The 21407-nt window shown below is 46.1% G+C and overlaps 1 protein-coding gene across 1 annotated transcript in view; it reads right to left on the bottom strand.

Moving 5' to 3' along the window:
• Positions 1-986: 986 nt before the first annotated feature.
• SLC6A4 (solute carrier family 6 member 4) overlaps positions 987-21407 on the bottom strand; it is a gene marked incomplete at both ends in the record, with an annotated part of 21245 nt that continues 824 nt past the window's right edge. Inside the window, 13 exons of the mRNA XM_079725581.1 lie at positions 987-1061; positions 5428-5595; positions 9555-9655; positions 11082-11181; positions 12203-12334; positions 12990-13102; positions 14702-14829; positions 15938-16041; positions 16401-16535; positions 17065-17203; positions 18023-18242; positions 18679-18813; positions 21220-21401. Of these exons, the coding sequence (XP_079581707.1) occupies positions 987-1061; positions 5428-5595; positions 9555-9655; positions 11082-11181; positions 12203-12334; positions 12990-13102; positions 14702-14829; positions 15938-16041; positions 16401-16535; positions 17065-17203; positions 18023-18242; positions 18679-18813; positions 21220-21401 (1732 nt within the window). The remainder of the gene's footprint in view (positions 1062-5427; positions 5596-9554; positions 9656-11081; positions 11182-12202; positions 12335-12989; positions 13103-14701; positions 14830-15937; positions 16042-16400; positions 16536-17064; positions 17204-18022; positions 18243-18678; positions 18814-21219; positions 21402-21407) is intronic.

Here is a 21407-nt window from a genome sequence, read left to right as displayed (position 1 = left end):
ACCAGATAGTGAACTGAACACTGAAGATGCATTTATCAATATTCATCTTCAAAGTACTTCATAGCCAAGCCACAGTGACTAATGAAATAGGCCAGATTTGCCTGTGGAACATTATCCTGAATGTTTAGCAGAGAGAGACAGGAAGATGGCAGTGAAGTGCAGGAAATACTAAAGCATGGCCCATAAAGGAAGATGTATGGGCTAAAGTAGTGTCGGAAAAGGAGCAGGTGGCAGAGCGTGTTGTAGTAATTATACCCTTCAAATAATAACATACATACAAATTTCAGTAGGTGGAATTTGTTAATGTAAGAAAAACTAGAGGAAATTCATATAGTTTGTAATGGGCCCAAAGTATTAGAATAGAGTTAGGGATACACTGGAACAACAGTATACACAGACACACATGCTCACACGTACACATTATTTTTCAGCTTAGCTTCTTACATCTTCCTCTCCTGACTCCAGAGCAGCACACAGGTTACAGGGTTCTAGTAGATTCCAGCTATAGAATTCTATGCTACTCAGGAAATATATGGCTAGCAAGACAGTATCCCTGTTTTCTCCTAAGTGGTTTATGCATTCATGAACAGTGAAACCTTTGGAAGCAAACGATGTTAGATACTGATGATCGTAACAAGGAATGATACAGGAGACTTTCACAGACTTGATCCTATACCTAATCCTAACTGACGATATTGTGGTTTTCATCACCTCCATACACACCCTCACGCATCCAAAGCAGTCCACTTCAGCTGCATCACAGAGTCTAACGTGATAACATGTCTGGGAGATTTCACAGAAAGAAGTGGCTGGAGGCCATAAGAGTCTGGGCACCATAGTCTTTTGGGACTGTGTCTATATGAAGAAGGCCCTTCCATCGGCAGGCTTAGCTGGCAGCTCACTGACTTAGAGGGAGAAGGCAAGGTGTGACTTGTCAGAACTGGAGGAAGAGCTTGTTGGGAAGCCATTTTCCTTTCATTGATGTTTTACACAGCGTTCAAGTGGATATCCCCACAGGGAATTTCTGTCGGTGTTTCTGGAGTGATACCTTTAATAAGACGCTGTTAGGAAGAAAACATGATGTTATAAATATTCTTATAATTTAACAGTTTAAAATATTTTTCAATATTAATATTAAAACAAAGGTTAAGTAGCATTTAAATGGCATTTAATAGTAAATTGGAATAGCCTTACTGACTTTCCTTAAGAAAGGAATCCACAATTCTCAAATACGGGTAAAAATGGCATATTCAGGAACTATATAAGCATCTGTAAACTAGTTAAGAAAGTCATCATAACACTAATGGGAGAAATGATGGACCTTCAATAGAACCTCTGCTGGCCTGTAACATGCCTTTGATGGCCTGGGAAAGGGCATCCTTTTCTCTTGTCAGAGGAGGCTTCATGTGGCCCACAGGGCTTGGGAAGCAGAGTGAGCTCTGGATTCTGGCTCCCCCCACCTCAGCCATGCTCCTTGTGCCCGCATACGTGCTACAGGCACAGTGCACAGTGCCATCAGCCACTATAACAGCCAGGATGTTACTGATTTAATGAATTTACCTGTAAAGGAGCACTGGTTAGTTCATACAAGGGTGCAAATTATTACATAATTAAATTTTAAAAGATGTGCCCATTTAAATCATCATTCCTAAAGCAATCTCATGTTGACGTAGTACTTAGCACAGGGAAAAGGCTGAGAATTTTTACTTTAGAAACAGCTGAGGTACACAGAAGCTTTGGGACAGATCTGAAATATGCTTGGGCTTGGGTATGAAATATACAGCCTGCCTTGCAAAACTTAGCATCAGTGACACGAAGCAACTCAGGGATGTGGGGAGCACTGCAGAAGCTTAGAAAAAAATCTTTGTTAAGTAAGTTGCTCAGTAAAATCTTTGATGCCAAAAGTCTGTACATACGGTGAGCAAGGCAAAATTGGATCTGAAAGCATATTTTGATTTATTGATTTTAGGTGAAGCTCTGCTACTTGTCCTTTTTATTTTGGATTGAAAAAGTATGTAGTCCCCTTCAGTTTTTTTTATTTCCTGGTTCTGGGGGTTGATTCTTCTTTAGGGAGCAGGGCCTATGGAATTTTAAAAGTTCCCATTTTCATAGGTAATAAAGTTCACAAAATTGTACATGTTCTGTTCCTAATGACCTTAATATTCAAGAACTAAAATCTCACACTGGAAATCCATTTAAAAACGAGTTGCTGCAGTGCTCATCAACTACCTGGACATGTCAAGTCATAGAAAGCAAAATTTCACAAACCATCCTTTCCCATAGATGAATCTGTAACCCATAACTGATTAAGGAGAATTAGGCCTTTCTAATTGGGAACTGGACACATCTAACTAGTCTTCAGTGGAGCTCTGCTGTGCAGAGAGAGAAGAGCGGTCAGATGTAGGGTAGAGGCAAGACCCACAGTGAACAACACTGTAAAGTAGAACATTTGGCTTTTGTGCCCTAGCCCCCACCTGCCCATTCTCCTGCCCTTCTGGCTGCTGATCTCCCAAAATGCCAGGTCCACCTTCGTCTTCCATATTTCAGCAGCATTCCAGTTGCCACATTACTATTGCTCTCAAAATTTGCCAGTCCCTGGCCTTCTGCAAGGCAATCATCTAAGCAATGGATCACTGTTGCCATTTCATGAATGCTTACTTATTAGGGACCATCTTCCCAGTGTCTTTGTGCAGGTTACTAGCGGCTTCTGGGGGCAGTGACCTAATCCAGTTGATGACTCCAACCTTGAGACTTCCAGGTTACAGATGCACATGATAGCCTCCAAATTACAGGTGAGCAAGTGGTGGCTCACTCCACAAACTGTAGCCTTGTATATGGCTAGGGCCCAGAAGAGTTAAGAAATTTACTTTTTTTTTTCTTTTCAACCATACCAAAATTTTATATGAGTTCTCCCTCCCTCATAGATAGAATGTTAAAGACCATCAAGTCTGGTATTCACAAAATATTTTAGTCCCTTGGGGTGCTGGGCAAAAACATGGCATGCTTTATTCTTCTCAGAAATTAAGCATGCACATAGGCATGTTAAGGCTTTTGAGAAATCCTGAAGTAAAGATACCTATTTACCTTGCCTTAATCCAGCATTCTCCAAAATTATTTGACCATGTAACCTTTTTCCCCCAGCAGTAACACTTATTGATATCCCATGGAACTACTACTACTCCTTAAAACACACTTTGGAAATGTTAATCCAATTCAATGAGCACATTTTAAAGATGAAGAAACTAAGGCCCAGAGCAGGTAAGTGACTTGCCATAGTCTTTTCCCTCCTAGGCCCCCTTGACCAGCTATATCATGATGCTTCCTGGTAACCCACTGTTTCCCATCTGGTGGCCTATGACAAACATGGCCCTGCAATCGGCCTTACCTCTACTACTAATGGATCTGAGCTCTGTTAATTATACACCTTTGGGTGGCATTTCCTTGTGGCCAACGGGGAATTTGCAAGAAAGATGATTAAGACTTGAGGTACAGTCTGTGACCAAAGAATACTGAAATTTATTAACCTGACTAGAGTTCCCACCCCCGACCTTGGCCTCTGGGTTTGAGTCAGCTGGGCCAGTGGACTATCATGACTGCCATAAAGGACAACCTGAAGGAGCAAGTACAGTGACTCTTGTCTGACTGTGTATTTCAGGCAACACCAGAGTCCAAGCCCCTTTGGGAGGAATGAGGTTGTGATAGGACTGTTTTGGGTGTAGGAAATTAGTAACTCCTTGCAGAGTTACTAATTCTGTTCACCTAGAATTCAGTTTTTCTGTTTGGAAAAAGAAGCAATCTCAGTTCTTAGAAAAGAGATGATGTTTAATGGCCTCATGTTCTCTTGCTTCATGTTTCTTGTGAAATGTTTTAGGAAGATGAGTATGATGATCTGATATTTAAGTTTTGCTTCTAAGAGCCCATAGACTAGCCCACCTATGCTCTCAGGTCATTATAGAGCACAAGTCCCTCTAGCTATCCCCCAAATACCACTCTTCACCTTTGAGCTTGTCTCCTACAAAAGCACCCACCCACAGGCTTGTAAGTGGCCACTCCTTCAGGCTCTACTGCCACAGTAACCTTACTATGGCAAGAAACACAACCAAACAAGTAATGACCCAAGCATTTTCAATTCTGGTGACATTGCTGGGAATCCTGGCAGCCTGAACACTAACTCTGGCAGTACCGGATGAAAAGTGGCAACTCATCTCTCCCTAACCTCTAGAGCCAATTCCTACATTAGCAAACTATTAGTACCCTGAGGACACAAAAGAGAAGCTGCACCTAAACATGAAAGAGCATTGGACCAAAAACCAGAAGACTTGGATTCTGAGCCTCCCTGTACTGTGTATCCCTGGACAAGTAAGGAAACTATAAGCAGCATGATTCCCAGACTCAGTATCTTTGTCTGCTAATGATACCTGCCCATCTACCTCACAAAGTATTTTGATAACAAAATAAAATAGTCTACATGAAGATGCTTTAAAATATATACAATCTTATACAATTGTAAGATTCTGTTATTGAAATTTTTGCAGGACATTATTCATTTACTGACATGAATCTTGCTAAAATGGCAACTTTTTTTTTCACTCCAGTGACTTGAACTAAAACTACGATATTGTTGCAACACCCTTATTTAGTGATTTTCATAACAGCCCTTGTAGGGCTTCCCTGGTGGCACAGTGGTTAAGAATCCGCCTGCCAATGCAGGGGACATGGGTTCGAGCCCTGGCCCGGGAAGATCCCACATGCTGCGGAGCAACTAAGCCTGTGCGCCACAACTACTGAGCCTGCACTCTGGAGGCCACGAGCCACAACTACTGAAGCCTGTGCTCCACAACAAGAGAGGCCACTGCAATGGGAGGCCCACGCGCCACAATGAAGAGTAGCCCCCATTCGCTGCAACTAGAGAGAGCCCCCACGCAGCAACAAAGACCCAACCAACGCAGCCAAATTAATTAATTTAAAAAAAAAACCCTTATCACACTGCTGTTAGAAAATGACCACAGGCATTTTCCATCATAATCTCCACTTAAATCCACTTAAACCAAGTGGATTTAATTTAAATCCACTTAAATCAAATTTGCATTATTGCTCCAGACACCACTGATCTGATGTCCATGCCCAATGCCATACAGGAGGCAAAGCAGTTTTCTGAGATGTTTAGAATGCTATACACCAAGCTGTGTGCTATGGTGCACCCAAATGGCCAGCTCACTCTTTCACCTTTGTACTTGAGGCAAGGTGACAGTGGCAGCTGTTAGAGGCTACACGATGGTATAGTTATATAATTATATATAAGACTAAGAGCCTCCTGGTGAATTCTTGTGGTGGACTTACATCCTTTGAATAGAGCATAAGAAGAGAACCCTTTTCTCCCCAAACAGTTACCAATCTGAACACACACACACACACAGTAGCACATACCTCCTTAAGTGTCCCTGGAGTGATGATCAGCTGATAAGTTATATACACTGGGATGCAGATGAAAGATGAGGTTCCTATGCAGTAACCCAGGATGATGCTCCACTGAGGATAATTATACTGAAAAAGTCGTAGCTGTGGTGGGCTCATCAAAAAACTGCAAATGATGAACTAAAACAAATTCCAAGAAACATTAAAAAATCTTCACGATATCCACACAGAGACAGTCCGGATACCACAAACACTGAACACGAAAGCTAAGACACTTTGAGGAAATTGCCTAAGTGTGATATATCCTAGACTGAACTCTGACACAAAGAAGTCACTAATTTCTGTGCCTCAGCTGCCAACAATGAAGCCGTTAGGGGCTTATCTTGATTTTCCTCCGTACCCCCCACCTCAGCCCCTACAGTGGGGATGCCAAGGCCTCAGAAGGTTATTTAGGGGGGTTGCAGCGCCCCTTTCAGGGCAAAGGAGAAGAGACTGGCATCCATCAGGAGTGGTTCAGGCCCCGATTTGTGAGACAGTGGAAGAATAAACTGGGAGACTTCTCCACAGCTCCTGCGAGTCCTAGGGCTTCATATTTCTTTCTGCTTTGTTTTCATTTCCTCCTGCGTTTCTCTGTGGTGATTGTTTTTGGTAAGATGGAAGGCACCTGGGTCCAGGAAACATAATAAGGTTCTCAAGACCTGGAGAAGACTCAGGCTCCTAGGTAAGAAGTTCTCCCTCTCCCCACTTTCCTTGCATTAACCCCAGGCTAAGAACAGGGATTTCAACAAGGATGGCTCTGCCGTGAGGCATCTTGACAATAAATGACTGCCTGCCACAGGCCCTTGTAATGAAAGGAATAATGGAAGGAAAAAGTAGCTCAATACACTTTTTACGTGAAAATTCAGTGAAGATTCCGACCAAGAAAAATTCCATGGTGTGCTTCCAGCACTCGGTTTATGAGTTTTCTTATTTCAGTTTGGTTTCCAGAGACAGTGTAAATACCAGTCTTTGCCTAGTAACCGCTGTGCTGAAATCGTTATTGCTCTTGATTTAATTTTATCTTATTATTTCATAGTCATAAAGAAGACAGTAATGTAAATTATTTGTGGGCTTAAACATCTATTTATATCTTTTTTTTCTTTCTCTTCAGATAATAAGATGGGAAATTGTTAAACACACATTCATCTTCAGAACAGTGTTATCCTAAGTCCAGGAGGAAGCTTTCAAAACAAGAGCCCAGCCAATCGCAAACCTTTCTCTGGACAGACTCTCCTCAGCCCCAGACCTGGCTACTAAGAAAGGTAATTTTGAAATAGGGAAAGGTGGGGTCTGGTTAGGAGCCATCCCTGCTGTAACTCGTCTCATCTTGATGTCAGGTGTGTGAAACCTGATGCAGTTCAGGGAGGGCTCAAGCTCTCATTGTGGCCACTAAGTATTGCTCCAGACACCCCCTCATACATCCCCACCTACTCTTGCTCATATACGATATTCCTCTTTTTTATAACTTGGCTTCAGTGAAAAAGAATATTTTTAGTAAGCTACTCGTTGCTTACCTAAAGCAGCTTTAAAAAGCCCAAAGCAGGGGATCTGTTAAGTAAATCCAGAAGTGGAAGACAGGTTTGCCTCCTCTTAATTGGGCCCTGGAGCACTTGCCTTTAGAGTAAGTGAGTAGAGTGACATTACAGGAATTATGTCATGTCCCTGAACCCAGATCTGTACCTGGGTTTTGCTGGGCACGGAAACTCATTGGCTGTACACCAAGAGTTCACCCAGTTTGCCAGACAACCACAGAAATGAAAATACTAAAAGCCTGGGGCCAGGACTAGGGTAAGGCATATGAGACATTCACCTTGGGCACAACATTTAAGAGGATGTCAGAATTTCAGTAATCAAGAAATAATAATAATAATATATTTTAGTGCAATACTTTAAAAAGACAAGCTCTGACAGGGCCAGATTAGGGCAAGGTGAGTGAAGTGAGACATGCAAGTATATGGTTGGATCCTGTGTTTATTTAAAACATTGGCATTTTGCTCATCAGGGACTTTTTTTTGCATTAATTTTGATTTTTAAAAGCTACTGCATAAAAATAGTATTTATCGGGACTTCCCTGGTAGTCCAGTGGTTAAGACTCCATGCTTCCACTGCAGGGAGCAAGGGTTCAATCCCTGGTCGGGGAACTAAGATCCCACAAGCTGTGTGACGCAGGCAAAAAAAAAAAAAGTATTTATCTTGACTACTGAGTTTTTTGGCACCCCCGGAAATTTTACGTCCAGGATGAGTGCCTTGCTTGCCTTTCCTGAGTCTCAGCCCTGAACATCATTCCCTCCCTGTGTGGAGAATGTGAAAGTAGACAAACAAACAAACATGGCTTCTTCCCTCAGGGAACTAATCCAATATCTCTCCTTCCTTTGAAAAACAAATGAAAAGATTTAAGTAGATTATCAAGAAGCACTGGTAACAATATAATAACCCATTTATGTTAGGACTTCTGCTTCTAGTAATGGCAGACTAGTGATCCAGACCAACCCTCTCACTGAAAACAACTAAAATTTCTGGATTTAAAAATACATTGTTTTAGGGCTTCCCTGGTGGCGCAGTGGTTGAGAGTCCGCCTGCCGATGCAGGGGAAACGGGTTCGTGCCCCGGTCTGGGAAGATCCCACATGCCGCGGAGCGACTGGGCCCATGAGCCATGGCTGCTGGGCCTGTGCGTCCGGAGCCTGTGCTCCGCAACGGGAGAGGCCACAACAGTGAGAGGCCCACATACCGCAAAAAAAAAAAAAAAAATACATTGTTTTAAATTTACCAAAAAGCAACAGCGAGCTGACAAGGTAATAAGGAACTACCAGGCCAAGATCTAGAGGAACACTGGAGCCCACAGCACACACCAGAGCCCCCAGGCCCTGAGAGTATCTGCTGCTTGGGGCAGAGGTTGGCTTTGGTTCTGGAAACCTCCAGGGTCCAGGGGAATGGAAGTCAAGGAGGGATTCTGGGGTAGAGAGAGACACGTGCAGCATTATGGAGGCAAGAATGAGCACACTGTCCATCTTATAGGTTAACATCGAGATGTGCAGGTACAGAAAAGCACAAAAAATAAAGAACTACCCCGAGAAAGTCAAAATAGAATGCAAAAAGGGTTGTTTTGAAAGAAGGGGAAGGCACAGATGCATACATGTCCTAAGATGAAATGGATGGTTCAGATATCCTAATAAGCTGGAGCTGGACTGAAGGAACAGTCTCTGGCTCTAAAAGATCAAGAAGCTCCCCCCACCCCAAATCAAGTTACAGATAAATGAAAGAACTGAGAATAATCCCTGCTGATGTGCACGGAGTCACTTTACCCCAGGCTACCTCAGAGTGCACTTGGGATATTAGCAGGGTGCTTATCCATCTTGGGGCAAACATCTCCTTCAGACGGGTACTAGGAGGGACGTAGGGGCACATGCAGCAAGGATGGAGTCAGCACTGAACACGTCCTGGCAAACAGGCAACCCTTGGAGCTGAGCTCTCTCATTCTACAATGAATGGATTCTACTTTTGACTCAGATCTACACCAGAGAAACCTGGCGGGGGGTGGGGGTGGTCTTTAAGAAAATGAATACAGAATTACTAGGACCCTTGTTAGGTCCTTCATGAGCAGCACAGTAAATACTTCCCCGGCCTCTTGTCATGTGACCTTGGACCCTAAGCCTCAATTTCTCTGAAACTGTGAAATGGGGGACTAGAACTCTACTTCATAGAATTGTTGTGAGAGTTGAAACAGCAATGGGTGTTAAGTTTAGCATAAAGTCTGGCCTGGCACTTTACTGCTCAATGAACGTTATGTGTCATTATCACGGAGCAGGGGAGGGATGAAATAATGTGACAGAAACCGGAAGAGTGGTTAACTATGGGGGGCACAGTGACTGGGAGGGGACACAAGAGGGGCTTGTGAAGTACTGGTCATGTGTTTGTTTCTTGGTATGGTTTTAGCTACAAAATGGTGCTCAATTTATAGAATTTCACTGAGATGTACACTTATGATTTGCACACTTTTCTGTATATATATGGTACACTTCGATAAAATTTATTTTTTTATGAGTGTTTGAGGGTGAATCTTTCTCCAGGGCAAGAAGGAGAAGGGAAATGACAACTCACCAGGAGAAACAGAGGGCTGATGGCTACCCAGCAGATCCTCCAAAACCATCCAGGGCTGAAGCCAAGCATTTCCTTCACATCACTGCAGAACTGATTGATGCCTAAAATCATCCAAAAGAGAACGAGATTGACTGACTGAGAGAGGAACTAGACTGTCCTCCTATCCCTTGACTCTCAGAGAGAGTAGCAGCTCTGGAGTTTCTCCAAAGGAGGGGCTCGGGGGCACCAATCTGGTCTGAAAGTGAGATGGGGCACTTGTCACAAAAATGCACGTTACAGTAAGCAAAGCTCTTTCTACACAGAGTGGGAGGATTGGTGGACATCTGGGGAGGGACCTAAAAGCCCCCTCTTGGTGCTCACACTCCCCTTCTAGGATTTCAGCATATATCTGATTTTATCGTTACTGTAGAAAAGGAAGTGGAATTTTGTCTAAAAATGGTGAACCCACTTGACAGACTGACTCTGACCATATGCTGGAAACTTTCAAGAGAAAATTTTAACCACACTATTGCTCATTCATATGTCAGATCAAGATCAAGGTTCTTCTCTACAAAGTAACTGGCATGGCAGTGAGGACTCGGGGGAGACGTCGACAAGGGGAGGGAAGGGTGCTCTGCAGTTGCTTCCCTGCAAGTGCCCAGCAGCTCTGTAACGTCACACACCTTGCACTTGGTCCTCCGAAGTGCTGAGGAGGTGGGGAGGACTTCTTTCAAACAAAAAGAAGGTCTCACATGCAACTCAAAATGTGGGCCCCCCCTTCTTTATATTACGTGTAATGACACACATGCTAAAGCTGTTCTGCTATCATAGAAACTAGGAAAATATTTTCAGAATGAAATCATCATGTCTTGATTTTAAAGATGAAGAAAGGCATCTCTGAACTTGGTTTTCTTCATTTCCATTGCCTGTGCCCTCCTCATCCTCGCCCAGGGGCTCTTGGGATCCCTGCCCATGAACCTGTGTCAGGTCTCTCCGTTCCTGGTGGTTTCACCCTTATCAGATTCCATCCCACGATGCGGGGGGCGTAAATTGGAGGCTTTACCAAGACAGATAATCCAAATAGGAACATGCTTGCCTCTTCCCTAGAAGATAAGCTCCTAAACTCTGTCTCAGGGCTCTGGAGGGAGTGCTCGTTTGTGAAATTTAAAGTGGGGCCACTCTGTGTAACAGCAGAATATTGTACACTCTGCAAATGCATTCACTGTGCACTAGCTCTTTGTTGTCTGTCCAATTCTTAGAGCCTGTTGGGATCTTAAGCAACCACTGTGGATGAGCTATAGGGAACCACTTCAGCCCTGTCTCCACTGGGTAAACATATAAACTCAGAAGAAAAAAACATCCTCCCAGGAGTGCAGGCAATCTGTTGCACAGAGTGTGGAGGAAGTGATGACCTGTTTTTGAATAAGGGATGCAGGAGGTGACGTCTTGTACACCGGCCTTTCCCTGACAACATCAGCCCTTCTGTATTCTAGTGGCTACGTGGGCTGGTATAGGAAGGATCGTGGCTAGTGGAAGGGAGCATCTTACCATAGAACCAATACACAGCAATTGCTTCTATCAGGGCAACAGTGAGCACTGCGGGTCCCGTGGCAAACTCCTCCAGCAGCTTCACCACATAGGCCCCTCCCTGGAAATGAGACCACAAACCCGGTTAAAGGCCCTCTGAGGCACTGCCTCCTCTTTACAGGAGCAAAGAGAACTTCTTAGGATAATTCTGGAAAATTCTCACCTTGGGTCTAACATAAGTGTCCCAGAGCCTACTTCTTGGACTGGCCTTGGCAGATGGGCAAGATTTCATCCCATCAGACACGCCTCTTCCTGCCCTACAGGTCACTCTCGTCTTGCTTCCACTCCCCACTAAGCTTTAAGAGACAAACTCAAAAGCACCTCTGGATCTGTTTCCAACTTTCTTCAATTTACTGAATACCTACTGTGTATTCTACCCCAGAAAATCTACACTACCAGACACACCAGGCCCAGTGGTCATGGTTTTGCCTCTGTCCTAACTCACAAATCCCTTGGGTCCTACTCAGGGCCCCACAACCCTGCTGAAGCTCCAGAGTCATTGGGGTCATGGCTTGAAGATGTTTATCTACAAAATCTGCCTTGAGTCAGAAGGATACACGCCTATAATGCCTATGGGTACTATCTGATGCCTGATTTACAGTTGGACAGTATTTGCCTTAGCTACCCAGAAAAAAAAAAAAAAAAATCACTGGAGAAGGTCTAACTTCTTTACCATTACAAATTCTCTGGAGGAGATAAAGTGACATTACAAACGAGCTGCCAGCCTCCAGATATTCAGCATATCAGGACATCAGGGCACTATTCCTATGAAAGCAGCCCTAAGGACTGGAAATAGACTGAAAAGGCACATCTTAGTTTTCCTCCAGATAGTCTGTCAAGCCTTAAATCTAGTTGGATTTGCTGTAAAATGCTGAGCCTCCAGATACCACGCCCAGATTCTTCAGACAGATGCCACTAGAAGCAACTTTTCTTCTTGATGACTAACTTTTTAACAGCAGTGACAACTTCTCTCCCTTTGGCCCCAAAGCCAGGGCACCATGTGGGCTGGAAAGGAACAGCCTCTTGTAACATTCTGTTGCCCTAGGGGAGGCTGACTCTAAGTTTAGGGTTGTGGTACTCACAAAAGTCAGGGTGATCAGGGATCCAAGGAAGCAGGTAATGACCACGCTGAGCACAAACCACTCCCGGCGCTTGGACCAGATATGTGGAAACTCATCCAGCACGGCTGTGATCACCCCCTCCAAGCCTGCAAACTGAGAGGGGCACACAAATGGTCACTGTGTAGACTTTGGGACAAATCTGCTACCTCTAGGACAGTGAACAGAAGGAAGGGGTTAGACTGCCAAGTGACCTGTCAGGCTGATCATGACCAGTTCCCCCTACTCACCGGCCCTCACTGGAAACATATCTCCGTTTTACCCCGTCATTTAGAACCCATTCCTAAGGGCATCAAGGAAAGAAAGTATAGCACATGGACAGGACTTCTTTACATGAGGTCTCTCGGGGAGACTTTGGTTGCACCAGAAATGCCAACTGAAAGCTGAGATTCATTCCACACTAATGATATGAATGCTGGGCTGCAGGGCACTGAGACACAAGTGTGACCTTGCCCTGGCCTTCAGGTGCTGCCAGTCTGGTCAAGGGACAGTGCACAGTCAGTGCACAACAGTTCACATATGCTGAGCTCTTGGCCTGTGCCTGGCACTTTACCCTCATTATCCCATTAATGCCTCTAATGTACTAGAGGGCAGTAAGCACCCAAGTGAACAGGGGCTGAGGGAGCACCGAGAGGGAGCAGCCAACATGGCCTGGGGTGGCCAGGATGGGAGGGAATGGATACAGCTTCCTTCCCCTCCTCCCCCCTTCTCCCTCCTCCCGAGAGCCGGATTTCCCTCCCCATTCACTTACTGTGCTGTCCAAGCCCAGTGTGATTAACATCAGGAAGAAGATGATGGCAAAGAACGTGGATGCCGGCATGTTGGCTATGGCTTCCGCATATGTGATGAAGAGCAGGCTGGGGCCTGAGACAGAGCGGGAAAGAGGAGGAGGTGGTCGCTGAGACCTGCCCTACAAAGATGTCTCGGGAGAAACTTGGCCACACCAACAATTACAAATCCTGTCACAAAACCCTACATGTGAATCAGGGTTGGACATGTACCAACTGCTTCCTCACACCCCACACTATCCTATCTGGACATCCTGGGAGGCAGGAAGGGAACAGTATCCACCTTGAAGAGTATACGCCCTCAACCAACATGGAGAAACGAAACAAACCTGAGACCTCAAGACTAGCAAAGCTGAGCACAAATTAGAGTGTCCGCTATATAATAATTCAGTGCTTTGTTTTTTCACCATGAGGATTGATATATCTCTGAAGTCTCACAGCGTTTAGCTCTCTCTTTAGCTCCGAAACAGTAGGAAATGTTATATTGATTTCAGAAGAATCATAGTGGCCTCGGAATAAAGACCTCCAGCTATTTTGAAGTCCTTTTTGATAGTATGAGGGACATGTCTTCAACCTCTCATGGACTAGATAGGCCGCCCTTAGTTTGGGGCATGGAGTTCATCAGAGCACCGTGTCAGGCTAAAGACAGATGTATGTTTGCAAGAAAGCCCTGGGACTCCATCCACAAGATCCCATAACCTCTTCTTCAATGTCTGTCACTCTTTTTCCATGAAACCTTATAGTACAGTAGAGTGCTACATCATCTACATTTAATTTTTCTGCAAAGGATTAGTAATCATTTACTTACTAGACTTGGACCCATCACAGGACCCAAACACACTTTTTTTATTCTGTTTTGTTTTTTTAAAATAGGAATTGCTATCTATCTATTTATTTATTTAGGCTGTGTTGGGTCTTCATTGCTGCACGCGGGCTTTCTCTAGTTGTGACCAGCGGGGGCTACTCTTCATTGCGGTGCACAGGCTTCTCATTGTGGTGGCTTCTCTTGCTGCGGAGCACGGGCTCTAGGCCGGTGGGCTTCAGTACTTGTGGCTCGCAGGCTCTAGAGCACAGGCTCAGTAGCTGCGGCACATGGGCTTAGTTGCTCCACGGCATGTGGAATCTTCCTGGACTAGGGCTTGAACCCGTGTCCTCTGCGTTGGCAGGTGGATCATTAACCACTGAGCCACTAGGGAAGCCCCACACTGTTTTTTTCGTTTGTTTGTTTTATTTGGCTGCCGCTGGGTTTTAGTTGAGGCACAAGGGATCTTCGTTGTGGCATGGGGGATCTTTTAGTTGCAGCATGCATACGGGATCTAGTTCCCTGACCAGGGATTGAACCTGGGTCCCGGTCCCCTGCATTGGGAGCACGGAGTCTTAACCACTGGACCACCAGGGAAGTCCCCCAAACCCACTAGTTTTAATAGCCATCATCCAAGTCATATTTCCAAGCCCACAGTGTATTCAAGGCCCCAGTACTGGGTGCCAAGGGAGCTGCCCCATTACCACCATGGAAAGGGTTGAAATTTCCAAGGCAGTAAGTTTCTCTAAAACCTTTTGAGAATTTTAAGAGGAACATTTATAATAATGCAAAAGTTAGATATTTGTAAAGATCCAAAGAGCAGCAAAGCAATTCATTGGGAGCCAGGAACCCAAACAAAACCCGAGGTCCTACCTGCATCTTTGGCCACCTCAGACACATCTTCGTTCCTCATCTCAGCCATATACCCCAGCACTGTGAAGATGACAAATCCTGAAACGAAGCTCGTCATGCAATTCACCACACTGGTCACCAAGGCGTCTCTGGAGCAGAAAACCCAAGGGGCCTGAGACATTTCCAAGTCAGGAATCTAAGGAGCCTCTGTCTCCAGCTGTGACAAGGGTGAGTGGGCTGAGCTCACAGGGACTTCAAGCCTGTCCGGGTGTCTCCTCCCCTCCTGCCGGGGCCCAGCCTCTCAGACGGGTTGCATTACCTTGAAGCACAAGCTGCTGTTACCACCACGCATGGCATGGGGAGAACAGCAGTCAGGGGTGGTTTTAAGAGATGCTTTTGTTGTAAACCAGCACAGCACAGACCTCTGGATTTCAAACGAGGCTTGCTCTGAAGCAGGGCCTGAGTTGCAGCGGGGGCCCGGAGGAGGCCTTGGCCTTACATTTGTGAAGACCTCAGATTTAGACTTTTGACATTATGTGTAAATGAGGTTATAAGAGTGCCACAAAGATATCCTGACACTTTTAAAAGAGGACTTCATCCTATGACTTTAGGCTGGTGTCCCAATGCAAGGCCACATTGCTTAGGGTGCATGTAAATTCCTTTTTTAAAAACTAATTAATTCTATAATTATCTTAACGAATAGCACGATCAGACTGCTGGACATTGCCATCTGTGATAGAATATTAAAACAAAGTTAACTCTAAAGATGGAGTGATATTTAAATCATAATTGGCGTCATGCTCCCTGTTTTGTCACATTTCCGAAATGAGATTTTGACCTAAAAATTACGGCATTCTATGTTGGTCAAAATAGCTCAATAATTATTCTTTTTGTGTATATATACATAAATAAATTATCATAATTTTGTTGTTAAATACATTAACAGGTCAAATCTAAACATTGAATGTATGTTGTGATTTTTGTAAACCTGCTTTGGAATTTCTTAATTTTTCCTGACATATAGAGAATCTCACAAAACAGAAGTGGCCTGGAGCCTCTCTCAACCCCTGAGTGGCCTGGGTGAGGCTATGGTCTGGGTGAGTGGTCAGGCACCTGTGGCACCCCTGAGGGTCAGAGTGTCAACGTGGCCTAAGCCTGGCCAGGTTTGAGGCCATCGGTTTGATTGCTTTCCTCCAGACCAGCTGACTTACACTCACTCCACTTTCAAGCTTTGCTTGGGGGGCCCCAGATACTCACTGGTAACAGTTGTTGTTGAATTTGTTGTAGCTCGCAAAAGCCAGCAGGACCCCAAAGCCAGGACCGAGAGAGAAGAAGATCTGGGCGGCCGCATCCACCCACACCTGCAACATAGCAGAGGTAAGGGCCAGGGCCAAGACCCAGGCCATCGCTGAGCACCAGTGGGGCCAGCGCCCTCACGCCTCCATGTGGCTACATGCAGAGGCAAAAAACAGGCTTCTCAGGGCTCCCTCCAGGGCTGGCCACATACCAAGTGCAAACAAATGTGAGTTCTCTTCCTATCACTTAGACATAAACCAACGCAGTGGCCTCAACTGTACTTTTCATGCTTGTATTTCTGGTTTAAAGCATCACTGCAGACGTGCCACTGGACCCAAATTTCAGTTGTTCCTACTGTCCTATTCGGAGGACTAGCTTCAGTTGGTAAAAAGACAGGTGCACACTGCTTTCCTCATTATCTTACCCCTGTCTCCAGGAGTTTCTGCCAGTTGGGTTTCAGATAGAAGAGAACTCCCCTCCAGGCTCCGGGGAGGGTGGCCCCCCTTACCAGCAGGATCGAAAGGATGATGTACGGGAAGGTGGCTGTTACCCAAACCACCTGTAAGGAAGGAAACATAGGTTATCACCACATGAATGCTGGTGACTTATTCTTGAAAACCTCCAAGAAAGAAGATCTACCTCTTTTTTTTTCTGTAATTTTAGGAGGCAGGGTGGCAGAAAGATCACAGCCTTTAAAATCATACAGGGATCTGATTCCCTGCTTGCTGGTACTAACTACGTCTAAACCCATTGGGGAAAATACCTAGCAGGAGACAGAAGTAGCCAGTGTATACAAAACACTGTACATGGTCCATGATGGGTTTTCAGTAAATTATTGCCACTATTACTAGTTATGACACTACCAGCGTGTTAAAGGAATTTTTTAAAAATCATATAATGGTTCTTGGGATTGACGCATTTCTAGAATTTTCTAACCGATTTGGTGACGAGAGACTGAAAATCATGGCATGTGTTTGGTGTAAAGGAAAACAGTCCCCCTGTCTCTGGCTATCCAGGCCACTGAATTCTGAGTTAGATCCTCCAGGGCCCCTTGGTAGGCCTGGATCAGCAGCCAGAGTCCTCCTCACCTTGCCAGATGTTTTGACACCTTTCCAGATGCTAAAGTAGATAATAGTGAAGATCAGCATGATGCAGAGGGCAAGCTGCCAGCTGATGCCCCCCAGGTCCTGGAGCCCCTTTGACCGGTGGATCTGCAGGACGTGGCGCCTGAGTGAATGAGAAAGAAGGGCCAGTGATGTGGTCTGAACAGTTACCTGAGCATACTGCGTGTGACACCTCTGGGAGGACGCCAAGAGAAAAAAAGGACACAGCACTGCAAGGATCAAGTGGTCAGCAAGCCTCGGGAAGAGCTGGGAGGGGCTCTGCCCATCCTGAAGGAGAGAACAGGGCAGTCAAGCCGACCAACCCTGGGAAGAGCGCTCGGCCCAAAAGCAGACTTCCAGGTCTCCTTCCTAAGCTGGGACCCAACGAATGACTAACATGACTGGCTTCTGGGTGCATGTGGATTTGTATGTGTGGGCAGTGGGTCCCTTCCCCACCCCAAAACAGCTCCCTTTGGGCTGCTATTGCCTGAAATTCCAGCATTAAAGAAAACTACCTACTCCAGGCATCTTCTTCCAAAGGGTAGATCCCACGTATTAAGTGAATACATGAAACCAGAAACTCTGTGTAGTTTCACACTATTGAAGTCGTGGGAGGCTTTGCTTCCATGACAGCTGGCTGCAAGGAGGGCCCAGGAAGAAGGGCAGTTTTGATGCAGGAGAATAGTTTTGGACTGTGAAGGTAGGGACCAGCCTGGGCACAACAGAAAAGAGGGGGACGGCACAGAGGCCCGACTGTGGACCATTCAAGGTGGTCTCCCAACTCCCTCAGTCACGTTTACTCCCCTCCCCGATAGCTTCGTCTCTCAGAAATCCATCAGCCAAGAGGTGAAGAGCCCCTGGCTCCCACCTCCCTCCTAAGAAGCCAAAGCCCAGGGGTGCGGCCTGCCCCTAACAGGCCACCGCCTCACTTACATGCACTTACGTATAAAATTCTTCTGCAGGGGATGTGGAGTGGAGTGTCCAGGTGATGTTGTCCTCGGAGAAGTAGTTGGTGCAGTTGCCAGTGTTCCAGGAGTTCTTACAGCTGGTCCAGGGCAGCTGGGCCGCAAAAGAGGAGATGAGGTAGTAGAGCGCCCAGGCCATGATGGTGTTGTAGTAGGAGGCGATGTAAAAGGCAATGATGCAGATGGCGTAACCGATCCCTGGGAGAGAGAGGGTGAGGGAGGCCACGTTTCAAGGGCAGCCCAGCAGTCAAGCAGGGCGTCGGAGGCACTGCAGCCCGGGTGAGGGGTAAAGGTGGGGCTGCCATTCATCCGTCCTCCAGAGACTCCAGGAGACAGTGGGAAAGTGGCAATACGGTAGAGTCCTTATTTGTATTTGCAAGGCTACACGTTTTGGAAAATGTGTACATGTGCTATTAATGCTTTTTCTATTTAGTTTACTTTTAATTGCCATTTATTCTATTTTGCTTTTAACAATCTCATACTGCTTGAGCAGTCAAAACCTTAATTACTCAAGTTATCTCCCAGGGATACTTAAGGCCTAACTGATTCCAGAAGAAGGTCCCCAGCTCGACCCACTGATAGAAATCATCACTTCCTGGGAGGACCCACTCACCCACCCAAGCCTTTCCGTTACCTTTGAAAATCGGGCAGATTTTCCTCCATATCGAAATGCATCCATTTCGGTGGTACTGGCCCAGCGCGAGCTCCATGTAGAAGAGCGGGATCCCCCCGAAAACGGCCATGATAGTGTACGGGAGGAGGAACGCCCCTGAGGCAGATGAAAGACAGTTTCACTCCCTGCCCACATCTGACCCAGGACAGCCCAACTGATCTGGACACACAGAGCCATCTGATGCTCCAGAGTCATGAAGCCACCCTGTCCTGAGTGACCTCACACGGTGCTCCCCTGGTCTTAATCGTTCGCCAGAAGTAGTAGTAGACAGAGCTCCACAGTGAAGTGAGGTTTGGGAGGAGGCGGAGAATATGTGGAAAGGAAACTGGGTCTGGGAGTCAACAGCAGAGGCCCTAGGACCAGTTCCACTTCTAACTGCCTGGAGGACCCTTCTCTCTGGGCCTCTTTTTCTTCCACTAGAAACATGGGGTTGAGGAGAACTGAGGTTCCCAAACCCAGCCACTCATCATAATCACTGGTAAGCTTAAAAACATACAACCCACCCTGACCTCCTGAAGCAGAAGCTTCAGGTGTGAGTAAAAAAGATTTTTTTTAAGCTCTCCAGGTGATTCTGATGCAATCAGTACATGGACCAGCATTTGGGACCCTTGGAACAGGTCTCCTGTGACAACCTGTACAACAGCTGCAATAGTCTGTTGACTACTGCAAGTCACTGAATTAGTATCTTTGTTCATCTGTATCCCTGGCTCCAGACACTTGACTACTGATGTTTGGTTATATTTCCATAACTCCACGGAGCCAGAATGCTCCCTCCTGAGCCAGATTTGCAGGTGTGGCTGAAATTTGCAGGTAGTTTGCTACAGAATGAGAAAGTGCAGAACTGCTGCACCACGGGAGATGCTGGTGTCTCCTGGCTCTTGTGGCTGAGGCAGAATTTGGGTACACCATGCTGGGGACTGCTCACCTGCAGCCTGAGTTTCACCCCAAAGGGTGAGCCGGCTGTGATTTTTCCTTGATAACTTTCCCTCCCATAAAGTGTTCTGAACCTAGAACTCTGAAATCTGTGCAACTCAGAAAGGTTTCGTCTAACTTACAATCACACTGGGTAAATCTGGCTTGAGAATAATAACTATGCTGTGTTCTCATAATGACTTTTGTCCAAAGGGTTTGCTTGACTGGCTTTACAGTAGGGGAAACATCACCGGTGACCCAACCCCTTATATAATGCTCAGGCTACAGGCGGGTCCTCCCAAGCTGGAGATAAGATGATTCCAACTTCTGCCCCTCCCAGGCCAGGAGCGCTGGGCTTCCCGGCACTCCCTCCACCCCCCACCCTCTCGGAATAGCCTTTGCAGCTGAATGGACCCAGGTCCTTAAAAGATGCAGCAAATCCAGGCAACTCTGTGTCAGGTCATGGAGGAAATGAGGGGGACACAAACGAATTATCCCTCAAACCTCATTTTAGTTGCCCTCCTAAATCTGTTGCCAGAGCTCCTGTCAAAATAAATGACTGGGACTCCCCTGATGGCACAGTGGTTAAGGCTCCACGCTCCCAATGCAGGGGGTGTGGGTTCGATCCCTGGTCAGGGAACTAGATCCCACATGCATGCCGCAACTAAGGAGCCCATGAGCTGCAACTAAGGAGCCCACATGCCGCAACTAAGATCTGGCGCACCCAAATAAATTTTATAAATAAATAAATAAACAAACTGATTTGACTCTCACTTCTGGTCCTTTTCCTATTCTGGTAGCAAGTCCATCGTCAGCACAGAGGCCCCGTACCTACCTGCTCTGCTCTCGGGGGCTCCCATATCTATGCCTACAATCAGCTACTATTGTTGATAATCTGCAAATAAACTGCTCTGTAGGTGTTAGATATAGTAGGAGGAACAAGAAATCGTCTCTGGCCTTAAGAATCTAATGCTCTTGTAGGAGCTATAAGGCATATCCATACACGGTTTGGTGCTGGCGTTAACGTGGCTGGGTTCAGCTACAGATCATGCCCAGATTGTAACTTAAGGCTGTGGACTGGAGCTGACGCCCTCTCTGCCCTCACACAGGTCCAAAGGCCCAGCAGGGTCTGGGAACGTGGAGCCACTTCCCAATTTTTCCTTTCACAGATCTAAGCTCTCTGGACTCTTCTGAGCAGAACCAGCCAGCAGGAGCGACAGAGCTCAGCACAGTGCTGATGCTCATTCCCCCACGTCTCACTTAGAGGAGAGCAGGGCTTGTATAATGCAGGGATGAGAAGGGGGCTCTTCCACAGATGAAGCATTAATGATGCTGAAAATCTGGTGAGGTCAGGTTCAGGAGAGCTTTCATTCAACTTCATGACCCAGAGAGCCACAGACATGCTGACTTAAAGTTTTGGCTTACTGGAGATTTGTCTTTTAGACTAGCTTGAAAGTCTAAGCAACCATGTTCCCAGATGCATTATCAGTTAAACAAGACAGAAAAGACATGATTTATCCTCTGGCCTCCCAAGAGGATCTACAGACCACCCCTGGGTCACAGCCTCTGCTTGCGGCCCATGATACTGACCCCCTCCATTCTGGTAACAGATGTAGGGAAAGCGCCAGACGTTGCCCAGGTCCACAGCGTAGCCAATGACGGAGAGGAGGAAATCCATCTTCTTGCCCCAGGTCTCCCGTTCCCCTGGATGAACCTCAGCCACTAGGGCCGTGGTGGCAGCCGGGATGGAATGCTGAGTGTCTTCTCCTGCACTGGGG

This window comes from Hyperoodon ampullatus, assembly GCF_949752795.1.
Source record: "Hyperoodon ampullatus genome assembly, chromosome: 19".
Classification (NCBI taxonomy): domain Eukaryota; kingdom Metazoa; phylum Chordata; class Mammalia; order Artiodactyla; family Ziphiidae; genus Hyperoodon; species Hyperoodon ampullatus.
The sequence above is the reverse complement of the archived record's forward strand: the minus strand, read 5'-3'. Positions and strand labels throughout refer to the sequence as shown.